The 14140-nt window shown below is 39.4% G+C and overlaps 1 protein-coding gene across 1 annotated transcript in view; it reads left to right on the plus strand.

Annotated features, from left to right (window-relative positions):
- Positions 1-14140, plus strand: part of WDR36 (WD repeat domain 36) — a 59629-nt gene that overhangs the window by 14151 nt on the left and 31338 nt on the right. The window contains exons 9-15 of the mRNA XM_061623858.1: positions 3805-3925; positions 4543-4608; positions 5125-5208; positions 5917-6071; positions 7971-8085; positions 9565-9730; positions 11463-11571. Of these exons, the coding sequence (XP_061479842.1) occupies positions 3805-3925; positions 4543-4608; positions 5125-5208; positions 5917-6071; positions 7971-8085; positions 9565-9730; positions 11463-11571 (816 nt within the window). The remainder of the gene's footprint in view (positions 1-3804; positions 3926-4542; positions 4609-5124; positions 5209-5916; positions 6072-7970; positions 8086-9564; positions 9731-11462; positions 11572-14140) is intronic.

Below are 14140 nucleotides of genomic sequence, written 5' to 3' on the forward strand. Positions count from 1 at the left end.
AACTAAGCTACCTAGGCATACTCTGCAGCATGTGAAAAAAGTTGACTCAGCAACTGGGTCAGGGGGGTGCCACCTTAAGTAGGGAAGGTCTTCGCCCACAATCTTGGACTCCTTCGAAGTCCCACCTTCTCGCAACGTCTCATGCAGGGCGAAGGGGGGCGAGCCTCCACCGGCTCATCTGACAGTACAGGCTGGATAGATGCCTCGGGAGGCGCAAAAGCATTTGAAGTGCCAGGCGGGGAATCCTGCGGGGGTGGAACTGGCGTGCCCGCCCTGTCATTCCACAACAGCTCTGTTGGGGAGTCTGTAGGAGGCGTGAAGTCTGCTTCGGTGGGAGAACTCTGTGGGAACTGGCAGGTTGTCAACTACTCCCCCTCCCTCATTGTCCTCGAAAGTATCATCTACCTCTGAGTCCTTTCCCTGCTCTATCTGAAGAGGCTGAAGCTAGGCCGGCTCTTCACCCTGATCCCCCTGGGAGAGCTGGGGCTCAACAGATAGTCACTTTTAATATGTTTGATTTACTTTGCAATTTTAGTGACATTTCTTATAGTAAATCATTCTCGTTTGCTTCTGTTTCTGTGAATATGTGAAGTACAGCAACACTTTGCAAAATGTACACTAAAAAACCTCCAAAAATAATTGGGGAATAACGGCACTGACTATTCTGCAGAATAGTCTCTAGTGGACATAAGAAGTGTCTTAGTTTGCACAAGATAAAGTAGTGGGAGGTGAAATATATTGTAGCAAAATTCTAGGTGTGCTCTTTGTTTTTAATTAACCTTGCCCACCTTTCCTTAAGTGGAGTAGTTTTAGCATACTAGGCTGAACACATGCATCTGACCTGCAAGGTATGTGTCATGTTTGTTTTCTTGCCTGAAAACAGCATAGCATACACGTGCAACAAGTGCAAGCTCGTTGTACTGTTGGAAGAAAAAGTGAGAGGCCTGGAACGGCGGGTGGCCACACTGAGGACTATAGGAGAAAATGAAGAGTTCTTAGACAGAACGCTGGAACAACAGCAGCAAAGAGAAGTGGAGGTGGAAGAACAAGAGCATGTGGTAGCAGAAGAGGAGACTGCTTTGGAGAGGAACAACAAAGTGGAGGAAACTCCATGGGAAAAGGGTGACAGTTAGGAGCAGAAGAACTAGAAGACACCCTTCCCCAATGGAACTATGGAACCGCTTTCAACCACTCAAGGATGAGACTAGAGGACAGCCTGTGGTGGAAGAATTATAGGAGACCCCGTGCAACAACAAGCAAGAGGCTGAAGCTCAATTAAGCAGGGGCAATGAAACCACGCCCCACAACAAGAAGAGTACTAGTAGTGGGAGACTCCTTACTGCGAGGGATTGAAACCCAGCTATGCCAAGAAGATCTGTGGACTTGCCAGGTATGCTGTCTACCAGGAGGACAGGTTAGAGATGTGACAGGAGGGTTGCCATCACTCATCAAGCCCACGGACAGGTATCGCTTTCCCCTCATCCACGTGGGAACAAATGATACTGCCAAACAGAGCTGTGAAGAAATCACATCAGACTTTGAAGCTCTAGGAAGGAAACTCAAGGATTTTGGGGCCCAGATAGTTTTTTCATCCATCCTTCCAGTGCTTAGAAGAGGAGTAGAAAGGGAAAGAAAAATACTCCATGTGAATGAATGGCTACGAAGGTGGTGCCAACATGAGAGATTTGGGTTCTGGGACCATGGGCTATACTTCCTGGAAGATGAACTGCTGGGAAGTGGTGGGTTGCATCTCACAAGGACTGGGAAGAATGTGTTTGGCCACAGCATGGAGAAGTTCATCAGGAGAGCTTTAAACTGAATCCTAAGTGGGAGGTAGATATAAACTTGGTGGTAACAACTGATGAACAGTAATGGGACCAGAGAGATCATCTCTAATAGGGCCCAGTAACAGTCCTCAGAAAAAAATAGTAAGGAAGCCAAGCCATAAATCACATGGTCTTTGATGTCTGTATACTAATGTGCAGAGCATGGGAAACAAGCAGGACGAACTTGAACTCTTAATACAGGAGGGCAATTACGACTTGATAGGTATAACTGAAACTTGGTGGGATGACTCCCATGACTGGAATACAGCAATTGAAGGATATAACTTGTTCAAAAAGAACAGAAGGAATAAAAAGGGAGGTGGAGTCACGCCAAATGTTAAAAATACATATCCCTGCACAGAAATACAGGAAGATGAGCTTGGTAGTTCCACCGAGAGTATCTGGAATAAAATTAATGGGGGAAGTAATAAAAGGAATGTGGTGCTTGGAGTCTACTACCGACCACCCAATCAAGGAGAAGACGAGAATGTAACTTTTGAAAAGCAAATTGCCAATGTTTTGAGGAGGCATGATGTAGTAGTAATGGGGGACTTCAATCATCCCGATATCTGATGGGAGACAAATTCTGCCAAACACAGCCCCTCTAAGAAATTCCTGACTTGTGTTGGAGATAACTTTCTCCTACAGAAAGTGGAGGAAGCAACAAGAGGATCAGCTATCCTGGACTTGATTCTAACTAATAGAGATGATTTGGTGGATGATGTGGCAGTTATGGGAACTCTGGAGGGAAATGACCACACCATGCTTGAATTCTTGATTTTAACAGAAGCAAAAGCTGAGAGCAGCCATACGCACACCCTGGACTTCAGGAAAACTGATTTTAATAAACTCAGAACAATTATAAGTACGGTTCCATGGCAAGCAACCCTAATGAGAAAAGGAATCCAAGATGGGTGGGAGTTTCTAAAAAAGGAAATGCTAAAAGCGCAATGGCAAGCAATTCCAACAAGGGAACAGGGAGGAAACAGCAGTTTCAGATTGAAATGTTAATGTACCCAAAATAGAAATAAAGCATATTTATAACAAAAAAGTCTTATCTTTACTATCACGACACTGACAAATAAAAAGGCTTTGAAATTAATAAAAATAAATTTGACACAGATTTCTAGGATGGATATTGAGAGAAATATAATTTTCTAGGTTAGATTTTCTGTAGAAACAGTAGTAACACAGAAAAGAAGTAAAGTAAGAACACCAACAAATATACAAAAATGTAATTCTCCATCTTTGGAGATGGCAGGTGTTGCCACCACTCACCATATACTCAGAGGCACATTACCAAATTCTTCCAAGCTACACAAGAAGTGGATTGGACTGTGAAAGACCAACCCAAATTGTGTTTGCATTTTGACAAATGTGTAGGGCAGTACAATATCTGAGACAGGAGGTCAGTCTGCTCCCCTGGTGCATTTACTATAGCTGCCCGATTTCCCTGCTTTTTAAAGTTTGATAGAAATATCTGTTGGCTATAGGTACATTCTTAACCAGCAAGGGTTTTTGACTATTAGTGAATTGTGCATTTATTTGTCTTGCCTTGTGCTTACATTAGGAGGTCCCAAACTGTGGTTTATTCAGGTGGTCCACAGGTTAATGGGAGACTAGAATTAAGAAGTTTAATCTTGTTGGTTTTGTTTTTAATGGTGGGAATATGTTTTAATTCCATCTTTTATTTCTTATATTACAATTTGAATTCTGTGGAATTCAAATTGTAATACAATAAAATACAAGATAAGTAAAGAAGCAATCAATTACAATTAAAAACCATACAACATCTAGCACAGCACATTACAGTTGCTACCAAAAGCTGAAAAATAATTAAGTGGACTTCCAAGAGCCTCAATAATTTTCAAATGGTCTGTAGGAGAAAAGGTTTGGGAACCACTGGCTTAAACCTTATTCTCCAGAGTAGTTTTCCTTTCCACTATTGTTTTCTGAACCTTGTTTACTTGTTGAATAGGTATGGATCTTTGATGGCCCTGGAGGAAATGGTAGATTGCTAAGACACCGTATGGGACATAGTGCACCTCCAACAAAAATCAGATATCATGGGCAAAATGGACAGCAAATTCTTAGTGCTGGTAGGAATTCCCTCAGTTTCCTGTTCTGTTGAAATGAGTAGTGTTATTTTGGAGCAAGTGATGTGAAATTCAGTTTAATGTGATTTAGGATTAGTTAGGTTGGCAGGTTTTTTCTGTGAGCTTACTTTGATTTGGCTCCAAAGTACAGGTTGGATCTTGAACATAGTTTGACTTTTTTCATTGATGCTGCTTCATTTCATAATAATATTAGATCAAACAGAAGACTTGGCTTTCTTGTAAAAGTTTCAAAATACCTTAACAGTGTAGCCCTTCATTTGGGGATAATTTCAAACTTTGTTTATTAACCATAAGTTAGTTGATATTATAGGGTGACATCCAATAGTGTCTGTCCACCAACAGAAGGGAGGATTCCCTCCCCCCTTCTGCAGTCCCCTTCCCCCCAATATATAGACTCTGGAGGGTTGGAAGTTCTTTCAGAGCACATATGGGAGAGCACAGGGAACTGCAAGGGAGAGGAGAGTTACTCATGAGATGCTGGATGTTAATGCAAAGTTTTACTCAACAGTTTTGTTAGTGGTTTAAATTTAAAAGTTAATGAGATTCCTAAAATGAACTTATGCAAAGATATACCTTCTTTTTTAAACTTTCTGTCATAGGTCAAGATGGTACCTTACAGTCATTTTCCACAGTGCATGAAAGATTTAATAAAAGTTTAGGACGTGGTGAGTATGACTATACAGTGAATAATCAAATGTCAGTGAAAATACTTTTGTTGTATTGTTAAAAATATTCTGTGGCTCTTCAGTACACCCAGATTACTTGTGGTTTCTAGCTACTCATTGTATTGTGCTCAAATTTGTTTTGTTTAATGAATGGTAAACAAGAAAAGCAAATATGTGTTATGTTCCCTTGAACCAGTGGAAATCATATGCAGTGAAGAAAGTTCTATTGAAATGAGTGAAATTTTGTCTAATTAGTTTTGTTTTTGAGATTTAGCAGCTGATCCTAATATCAGTGTAGAATCATAGAATAGTAGAGTTGAAAGGGTCCTATAAGGCCATCAAGTGCATCAAGTTGATGCAGGACTCCAATTTTGCTTTGATAGAACAAACAATCACAATTAGAATGGGGAGGGGGTGGTATGGATAGAGATAGGAAACCTAGCCCTTCCTTAAGATATAAAATGAGCAAACTTTCATTCCCTGACTTGATTGCTTCCTATTTCTCATCTCTTAAAGGTTCCATAAATAAAAAGAAGTCAAAAAAGAAAGGCCTGCGATATGACACATTGGCACTTCCACCTATTACAACATTTGCCACAGGTTTGTAATTCTTTGCTTGACTTGAATGAATGAGGCGATAAGACATCAGACCAGTCCCCCCCCCAAGGGCATCCAAAGTGGCAGATGAAATTCTAAGTAGATATAAAATGTTTATTATTGGGGAAACAGCCTCAAGTTGACAAGTACACTGATGGTAATATTAAGAAAAGTTATTGATAGATGACTCTGTGAAAACACTAGTTCACTTTGCAGTTGTGGTGAAAAAGGCAAATCCATTGTTGGAGATTATTAGAGAAGAGATTGAAATGAGAGACCTATATAACAATGCCTTCAGAAAAATCTGCAGTGTAGCTGTTATCAGCTTATGTGTACATTTAATTTATGGCGCTTGCTGCCATATTGATTGGTGACAACCACTGGCTTACTTCCCTTTAAAAATGGTATAGACCAGTTCATGGAGAATGGCTGTATCAAGGGCTATTTGCCATGAAAACTAAACTAGTACTACTATATGTGCTCTTAGAATATTCATGCTGTTTAAACATAGTGCAAGAAAGCAGGTAGTTTCATGGACCTCATTGTGCTGAATGGACACTGTATAGTCACAATAATGGCAAACAAATACTTATTTTATAACAGTTGCTTAACAAAGTATTTGCATGCTGATATGTGTGAAGCCTCTTTTCCAATTGTAAACTGCTTCCTAAGTAAGAGTTCTGTTTTTAATGTATTTTTATTGTGTTACAGAAATAGCCCGTCAAAGTGACTGGGATGGGATCATTGCTTGCCATCAAGGTTATGTAACCTGTACTACTTGGAATTACCAGAAAACTTCAATGGGAATTCATAAACTGACGCCAAAAGACTTCAGCAAAAATAAACCTCTTGGTGTATATGCAACAGTAAGGATTTTTTAAAAATTGATTGCGGGGGTAGTTCTGTTGTTTTTAAGACTCCTATGAAACCTATTAATCTGAAACTCTTAATCCAGAAGAACATATGTTAAAGTCAGCTCACACTGAAAACTCATCATTCTTTCTCTGCCTTTTTTAAAAAATTTCCCTCCCTCTCCCCGTCTCCCTCTCTCTCCCTCTCCCTCTCTCGTTAAATTTGACACATAATACAGTGAGCCAGATCCAGGCTTTCTTGGATAAGATTGATTTTCTAGATCCATTTCAATAGGGTTTAGTCTTGGTTTTGGCATGGGAAGGTCATTTTGTATGATGCCATTTGTCAGGAGAGAGGCAGGAAGTGTGTCGCTGTCAATTCTCCTTGATCTCTTGTTGCTTTTGATACCATTGACCGTGGTATTCTTCTGAAGTTCAGTTTCTACTTAGATGGGCATCTTCAGAAGGTGGTGCTTGTGGAATGCTGCTTGGCCAGTGAAGCCTTCAGTGTGATATGCTGCAGGGTTTGATTCTATCCCCAACACTGTTTCCCATCTACATGAAACTGAGTGGGATCATCTGGAACTTTGGAGCGCATTGGCAGCAATATGCTGATGATATACAGCTCTGTTTGTCCTTTACTTATGGAGGAATGGCAATGGTTATGCTAGATCAGTAATGGACTGGATGAGAGCCAATACACTGAAACAGTGTAGATGAGAATGAGGTGCTATTAGTGAGTGGGTCCCTAGACTGAATGGATGGGGCTTAGTCTGCTCTGGATGGCATTAAACTCCCTTTGAATGAGCAGGTGCATAGTTTGGAGGTACTTCTAGATCTCTTACAGTCACTTGAGGCACAATTGCCTTGGGTAGTGCAAAGTGCCTTTCATTAGCTTTGGCTAGTGGACCAGCTATACCCCTATCTCAACAGGAATAGCCTAACGTTTGTTGTCTGTGCTCTGTTAACCTCTAGCTTAGATTACTGCAATGTGTTATACATGGGGCTGCCTTTGAAGACTCTTCAAACTGTAGCTGGTTTAGAATTCAGCAGCCAGAGTGTTGACCAAGGAAGACTCTCTAAGCATATAACACCAATTTTGGCATGAGTGCACTGGCTACTATTTCCTGTATTACGCTGTAATCTAACCTAGAGGATAGACAGCAGAAGGTAAGCTGTCCCTGTCCAGATAGGGGCATAGCGGGGCCACCAGCCAAAGCTGATGAAAGGTAATTTCCGCCATCAAGACCACTTTGGGCTTCACAGTGCTGGCTTATGCAACTCAGCACCCCATTACCTCAAGGATCACCTCTGTTCACATGAATCAACCTGGACTCTGCATTCATCATCTGAGGCACTTCTCAGTGTGCCCCTCTGAGGGAGGTGTGTAGGGTGACAACACAAGAACGGGCATTTTCATTGATGGATCTCCGCTTGGAAAATGCACATCTCCAGGGAGGCATGCCTGATGTCATTGTTTTTAGGTGCCAGGCAAAACATGTTTATTTACTCAGGCCTATGAACCTTACTTTGGAGGGTAATTAACTATGCCTCTGGCCTCTTTTTGTGGTCATCCTTTTACTGGGGTGGGTTGGATTCATCCTTTTTATATATTTATTTATGGATGAGCATTTTAGGTTCTTGTTTTATTTCTATATTTTATTTTTATTTTTTTGTTTCTATTACATTGTAGATCACTTTGAGACATTATATGATAAATAACAATAATACAGTAGTCATTATTATTGCTTATCTGAACATCTCACATAAAAATTGTTTGATAGGAGGGTTGGCTTGTATTGAGTAATGGCTGTCTCAACATTTAAGAAGCTGGCATTGTAAATCACAAATATTGAAGTAGATTCCAAAGGTTTGCTTCTATAAAAAACTTATTTTCTTTCTCTTCCCTGCAAGGCAGTAGATATCACTTCCTGTGGAAACTTTGCTGTAATTGGACTTACCACAGGGCATGTCGATGTATACAACATGCAGTCTGGCATTCACAGAGGACGTTATGGCAAAGAAAAAGGTGAAATCAGTCATTTGGAAAACATTCTAGGTGAAATCCAATGTTGTCTTTCCTCTTGCAGAATGGCTTTTGATCTAGCAGAGGCATCTGCTAGTGGGAGGTGATTTTCACCAATTCTCCCTTTCTGCTGCAGCACTCTCTGCCCAGCCATAGACTGTTCTAGATGGTTGGGAGACCCTTCATAACAGTTTGGAAGATGGCACAAGGGGGGAATCATTGAATTTTGCCTCTCCTCTTTAATTATTTGATGCCTCAGTTGGATCAAAAGCTGTTCCATGAGTGGAACAGCAGCATCAGTATTTATCTAACAATAGCTTCAGTATTCTGTTACACCCAAAAAATGTTTTGTATCTAGGGAGCTGAAGTTGCTCCATCTTACTCTGGAGCTGAAATACATAATGTTACATTTTCATAATACTTTCCTATAACAATATGATCATTACTGGTATACATAAAATGTGGTGTGGTGGCTTAGGTTAAACACAGCTACACAGAGCATCATGTGTAGTATGTGCTATGTGATTTGGAGTATGTGCACATATACCCTGTATGTGAGTAAAGCATATACACACAAGGATGTAAGAGAACATGCCCAACTGCAAAAAAGTTTTATATACCTGGGGATGGGCATGAGCCAATGAATCTCCCTCACCACATATCATGTGACAAATCTATAGCTACGTTTTCAAATGTGTGGAAATTGCCAGCAGATTAGTTCGAGCCTTTGGACTTAATGGGTCACAAAGGAGAGATAGGAACTTAGTTCACTGAGAAGCTTTTACACTACACTGTCCTTTGGCTGTAGCCCAAGGGTAGGTAACCTGTGGCCCTCCAGATATTGTTGAACTCCAACTCCCAAGCAGCATGGTCAATGGTCAGGGATGGTGGGAATTTTAGTCTAGTAACATCTGGAGTGCCACATATTAGACACCTCTGTTATAGGCAAACAAAAATTAGAGAAATCAATGCTTGCCTGTAGATTGTTATGGCAATAAAGCAGCCTTACAAAGGTGCATATTGGTACTTGGATTAGGCAGATTCTTCTAACTACTAATACACATTCCTGTGTTCTGTTTACACAATGAGGTGTTAAATTGCCTGTACGATAAAAAGCTTGGAATCCCAATTTCAAACTGTGTTCTAAATGTATTTGTTGGCATGGAATATAGCTATGTAGAGTGAGGAAGGAAGCTTTACTGATGACTTGAACTCAGAATCCCAGTTCCATAATGGACATAATGTACTGCATTATAGAAAAATATTACAGAAAGTGATTTTGATTGTGATTTGGTACCTGCCTATTCTTGAAGGATGCCATTGTGCTTCGATTGTGAAGTATGCCAAGGATCTGGCTATGTTCACTTTATCAATAATTGTTGGAAGATACAGAATTAAAACTTTATTTCCTAGGGCCTATAAAATGGTGAAACGTAGGAAAAAACTGAGTATTAATTCACTACTTTTCTTGGTGATTTAAAGCTCATGAAGGCTCCATAAGAGGACTAGCAGTGGATGGATTAAACCAGCTTACAATCACAACAGGAAGTGAAGGATTGATCAAATTCTGGAACTTCAAGACCACAAAATTTACTCACTCAATTAATCTTTCTACTTCTCCAAGTAAAATGTTGCTTCACAGAGACAGGTAGGAGTATTACAAGATGATATTGATTTTAAGATTTAAAAAGGATTAAAACACTTTCAATTATGATATTTTCATAACTTATGTTTGCAGAGCATGGTTGTACTGAAAGTGTTTCACTCTTCATTGCTTCTAAAACGTGTGCCTTTTCAATGGTGATCCTGCAGTTGTAGAACTCTTCCAGTTAACATTTGCTTAGTCTCTACAAATCTGGTATTCAGTTACCTATTAGCTTCCAGGCCATGTTCAAGATTTTTGATTTGGTGTACAAAGTTGTACACAGCTTGGGACCAGGATACCTGAAAGATCCTCTTACCCCTTATATATTCAGTCGAACACTGCGCTCTGCAGCTGGGGACCTCCTGCAGATACCATCTTATCAGGAGGTCCACTCCACACAACATAGGAAGCGGACTTGTAGTGTTGTGGCTCTGACACTTTGGAATTCCCTCCCCTTAAATATTAGACAGGCGCCATCTCTGTTATATTTTCAGTGCTGACTTTCAACACGCCATTTAAGTAGAAGCCTTATCCCAGTCTGTGTCTGTGCTGGAATTGCTTTTTAAGATGTTTTAAAAGTTGTTCTTTTAAAGATGTTTTGTTTCAATATGTTTTTAAATATGTTTTGTTTTAATATGTTTTAATGTCTTTTGTTTTTAAGATGTTTTAAAGAGCTTTTCGTGTTTTTGTTTGCCGCCCTGGGCTCCTTCTGGGAGGAAGGACGGGATATAAATAAATAAGAAGGCCTTGAAACAAGTGTGGCTATCCTTATTCAGCCCGAGGGCCACACTGAACATTATTCAAACTTGTGAGGGTCACATGCCATTCGCACAAGCACATATACAAATACAGCACACACAAACCCACACATGCAGACCACACACACATATGCGTATAAGACACTCATATATACATACTGCACACTCATGGGATGGATTTTTCCATAGTAGTGTTGCGGTGAGAGGAGCCATTTAATATTCTCCTCTCGCCTCAGTGCTGACATGGAACAATTTCCCAGTGCTGCAATGGAACTTATCTTTCAGAAGTGATTCTTCTCCCTCTGGCAAAGCACCACTATTAGGAGATCTTACCAGTCAGGAAGAAGTGCCCCTTCCTGTTTACTCACCTGTAAAACTACCTAGCAGTGACACCATGCTCGAAAAAGAAGAGGGGCCTTTGGAAAGAGGAAAAGGGACTGGTAGACAAACGGCAGTGGCTTGGGCCAGATGTTGTCCCATCCCTGCCTTAAAAACTTTACTATGGCGTTTCCTTAAGAGAGTGTTGGTAGATTAATTCAGTATCTCTTATGCACCTATTTGTCTTTATCCATTCAGTGCTTCATACTCTGCCTGATGTTCCATTATTTCTTTTTCCGCATGTTGCTTTGTGAGGGCTTGACCCGGAAGAGCAACTAATGAATAAGTGGGATGAAGATGATGATGATATTAGGCTCTTACCCTTTACAGATCCACCCTCCTACATTCAGCTGTCCATTTTGCTCAATATGTCCTGCCTCTGTCCTTGCTATATCTAGCCTTTGGCTCTTCTTTTTCTTGTGAAATCATTTAGGGTAGCCTTACTCATAAAACTCTCTTGAGGCATTTCCTCTAAAGCTATGTAGGTAATATCTTAGAAAAATAGAATGTTGTGCTCTAAGACCATCAGTAATGAGGAAGCATAATTAATCTTTGCCCCTTCCTTAATATTTGTTTTGTCTTCTACTTAATTTTACCAGTGGTATTCTAGGAATTGCTATGGATGACTTTAGCATTAGTGTTCTGGATATAGAAACACGAAAAATTGTGAGGAAGTTTTCAGGGCACCAAGGCCAGATAAATGACATGGTAAGTCTGTATCTATTAACTATAAATTGTGTGAAAGATTATGTACTTCCAGAGTGTATCTACATCAGGGCAGGCAGTGTAGACTATGACTCCTCTTAGCCCCAGCAAGCATGACCAATGGTAAGTGGTGATGGGAGTTGTAGTCCACAACATTGGGAGGGTACCATGCTGCCTCCCCTGATCTACATTATTAGATCTTGTAGTTTGAGGATTATGCAGAAGCATATGTATGTGCTTGTATATGGGTCAACTGGTTTCGGATTGCCTAATCTTTTAGCAAGGGTGAAGCGAAGGATTATGGATCTGATCATTGCCTGAAGGGAAGACCACTGGGAGTTCAGCATAATACACTCTGACTTTCTAAAGGAAGAGCAAGAATATAACTTATAATAAATATCAATGATATAGTTGCTATGTGCTAGCATACACATTTTCCTAAGTGTTCTTTAGCTTGTAATACATCTAGTACTTGAACAACTCCTGTTAAACTGTGAAAAGCTTTTTTGTAGCTAATCTAACTAGAGCATCACTGATTAAACAACTTGTTTAAAAAATATTTAAGTTATAAAATACAATAATTGCAAGAATATAACGTCTCTATACATAAATATTCATGTAATATCAAATATATAGCTCTACATACCAATCTTATAAATATATTCTAATAATTATAAAACAATATTAATTTACCACATGGAACTGTTGTAATCAATATTTATATTTCATCTGTTCTTCATGAATTCAGTTAAAGGATTCCCTTTATCTTTAATTTTTTCTCTGTTGCTTACCTTCTCTTAATCTTACTCTGTAAGTTTGTACATTCGTGCCACCCTCCAAATTTTTAGCAGCCATTATTTCACTATGCATGGTGACCTGTTTTCCCAATTTTGTGCAAAAAGCACATGAGCAGCTACTGTCAGATTCCACATTAGTTTCTTATGCTTGACCCATTCATCCATGTGTCCTAATAAAATTGTCAGGGGACCCTAAGGGCAAAGTATAATATGTTATTGATAAAGTTAATGTAATTTTTCACAAAATCTTTTAACTGATGAGCAAGCCGAATGAATATGCTTCATATCTGCCCTTAGGACTCATATCTCTGGAATTTTCTATAATATATATATTCAGCGTACGTGAAATATATACCATTGACAGAGTAACTTAAAATTGTTCTTTCTTACATTTACATAGATATTGTTCTGGTTCTTGATTAAAATCTATTCTCCACTCCTGTTCAGAGATTTTTCTACCAGCTTCTTTTATCATTTTTTTTCTTAAAACCCTGTACCAAGTTGTGAATTCAGAGTACCCAGTAAGACATAGAACTTGGATGAAACCCCCTTCAAGGTTTCCCTTTTACATATTATATCCTCAAAAGTTACTTAATTAATTTGCCATCTTATTCCTTTGTATATTTTCCTCAACTGCTTGTATTGTAACCATTGCAGCATTGGACCCATTCAAAGAATCTCAGAGTTTTACAGTGTCCGTTATTTAGAATTTTTTTATATATGATTGCATTATTGCTTATCCAATTAACTACTTGTTCTCCATTAAATCGTTTTCTTTGGCTGGCTTTATTTCTGCTGTGCCATGAAAGTATTGATAGTGGAATTTTAACACAGTTCAGTTCTAATTTATACCATGGGGTTTCTTTTGAAACATTCAACTACTGGGCTATTACTTTCAAGGAACTTTCATAGCTTTTTCATAAGGTTATCGTTATTCAGCCACAAGAGTGGCTGTGTACTATAGTCAGCATGCATTTTTTGCATTCTGCAGTGTTAAATCGAAAATACTGCCCCATGCCATTCTGATGCTTTCCATAAGCTCATTTCAAAACAAAACCTTACGAAACTTATAGTCCTGAACTCAGAAACGGTTGCTTAACAACCCTCTAACTTTTCATGGTGATACACAAAAAAGTCAGAAAGAATCGAGAGTTCAAAGTGTAAAAAGAGAGAGAGAGAAAAACAGACCCCTTTTGGACTTTTTTTCAGACTTCTCATAATCTGTTGAAATTCATTAAAAATGAGCCATATTCAGAGTATCTGTAATCCTATTGCTGACCTTGCCCCATATTCTGACCTTCATCTTCTGCAATTTAAAAGTTACAAAAATGCCTGGCTGTTTTTTAATTAATTAATTTAAGAAATTTAGCATTAAATTCAATGATAATGTTAGGCATGCTCAGTAAGAACCAGCTGTCAGTGTTCTAAAAGCCAGACTAACAGCTGCTTGGCTTGCCTAATCGGGGCCACACCAGGCCTTTATTTCACTTTAGACAGTCATAGCTTCCCCCAAAGAATCCTGAGAAGTGTAGTTTGTGAAGGGTGCTGAGAGGAGACTCCTATTCCACTGACAGAGCTCCAGTGTTCAGAGTGGTTGAACAGTCAGCTGCTCTGATTGAAGCTCTGTGCGGGAAACAGGACTTCTTTTAGCAACTCTCAGCACCCTTCACTAACTACACTTAACAGGATTCTTTGGGAGATGCCAGGACTGCCTAAAGTGAAATAACAGTCTGATGTACATGTGGCCAGGGACAGCTTTGGTTTAAATTTAGGTG

The sequence above is a fragment of the Rhineura floridana genome, chromosome 1 (assembly GCF_030035675.1).
Source record: "Rhineura floridana isolate rRhiFlo1 chromosome 1, rRhiFlo1.hap2, whole genome shotgun sequence".
NCBI lineage: Eukaryota > Metazoa > Chordata > Lepidosauria > Squamata > Rhineuridae > Rhineura > Rhineura floridana.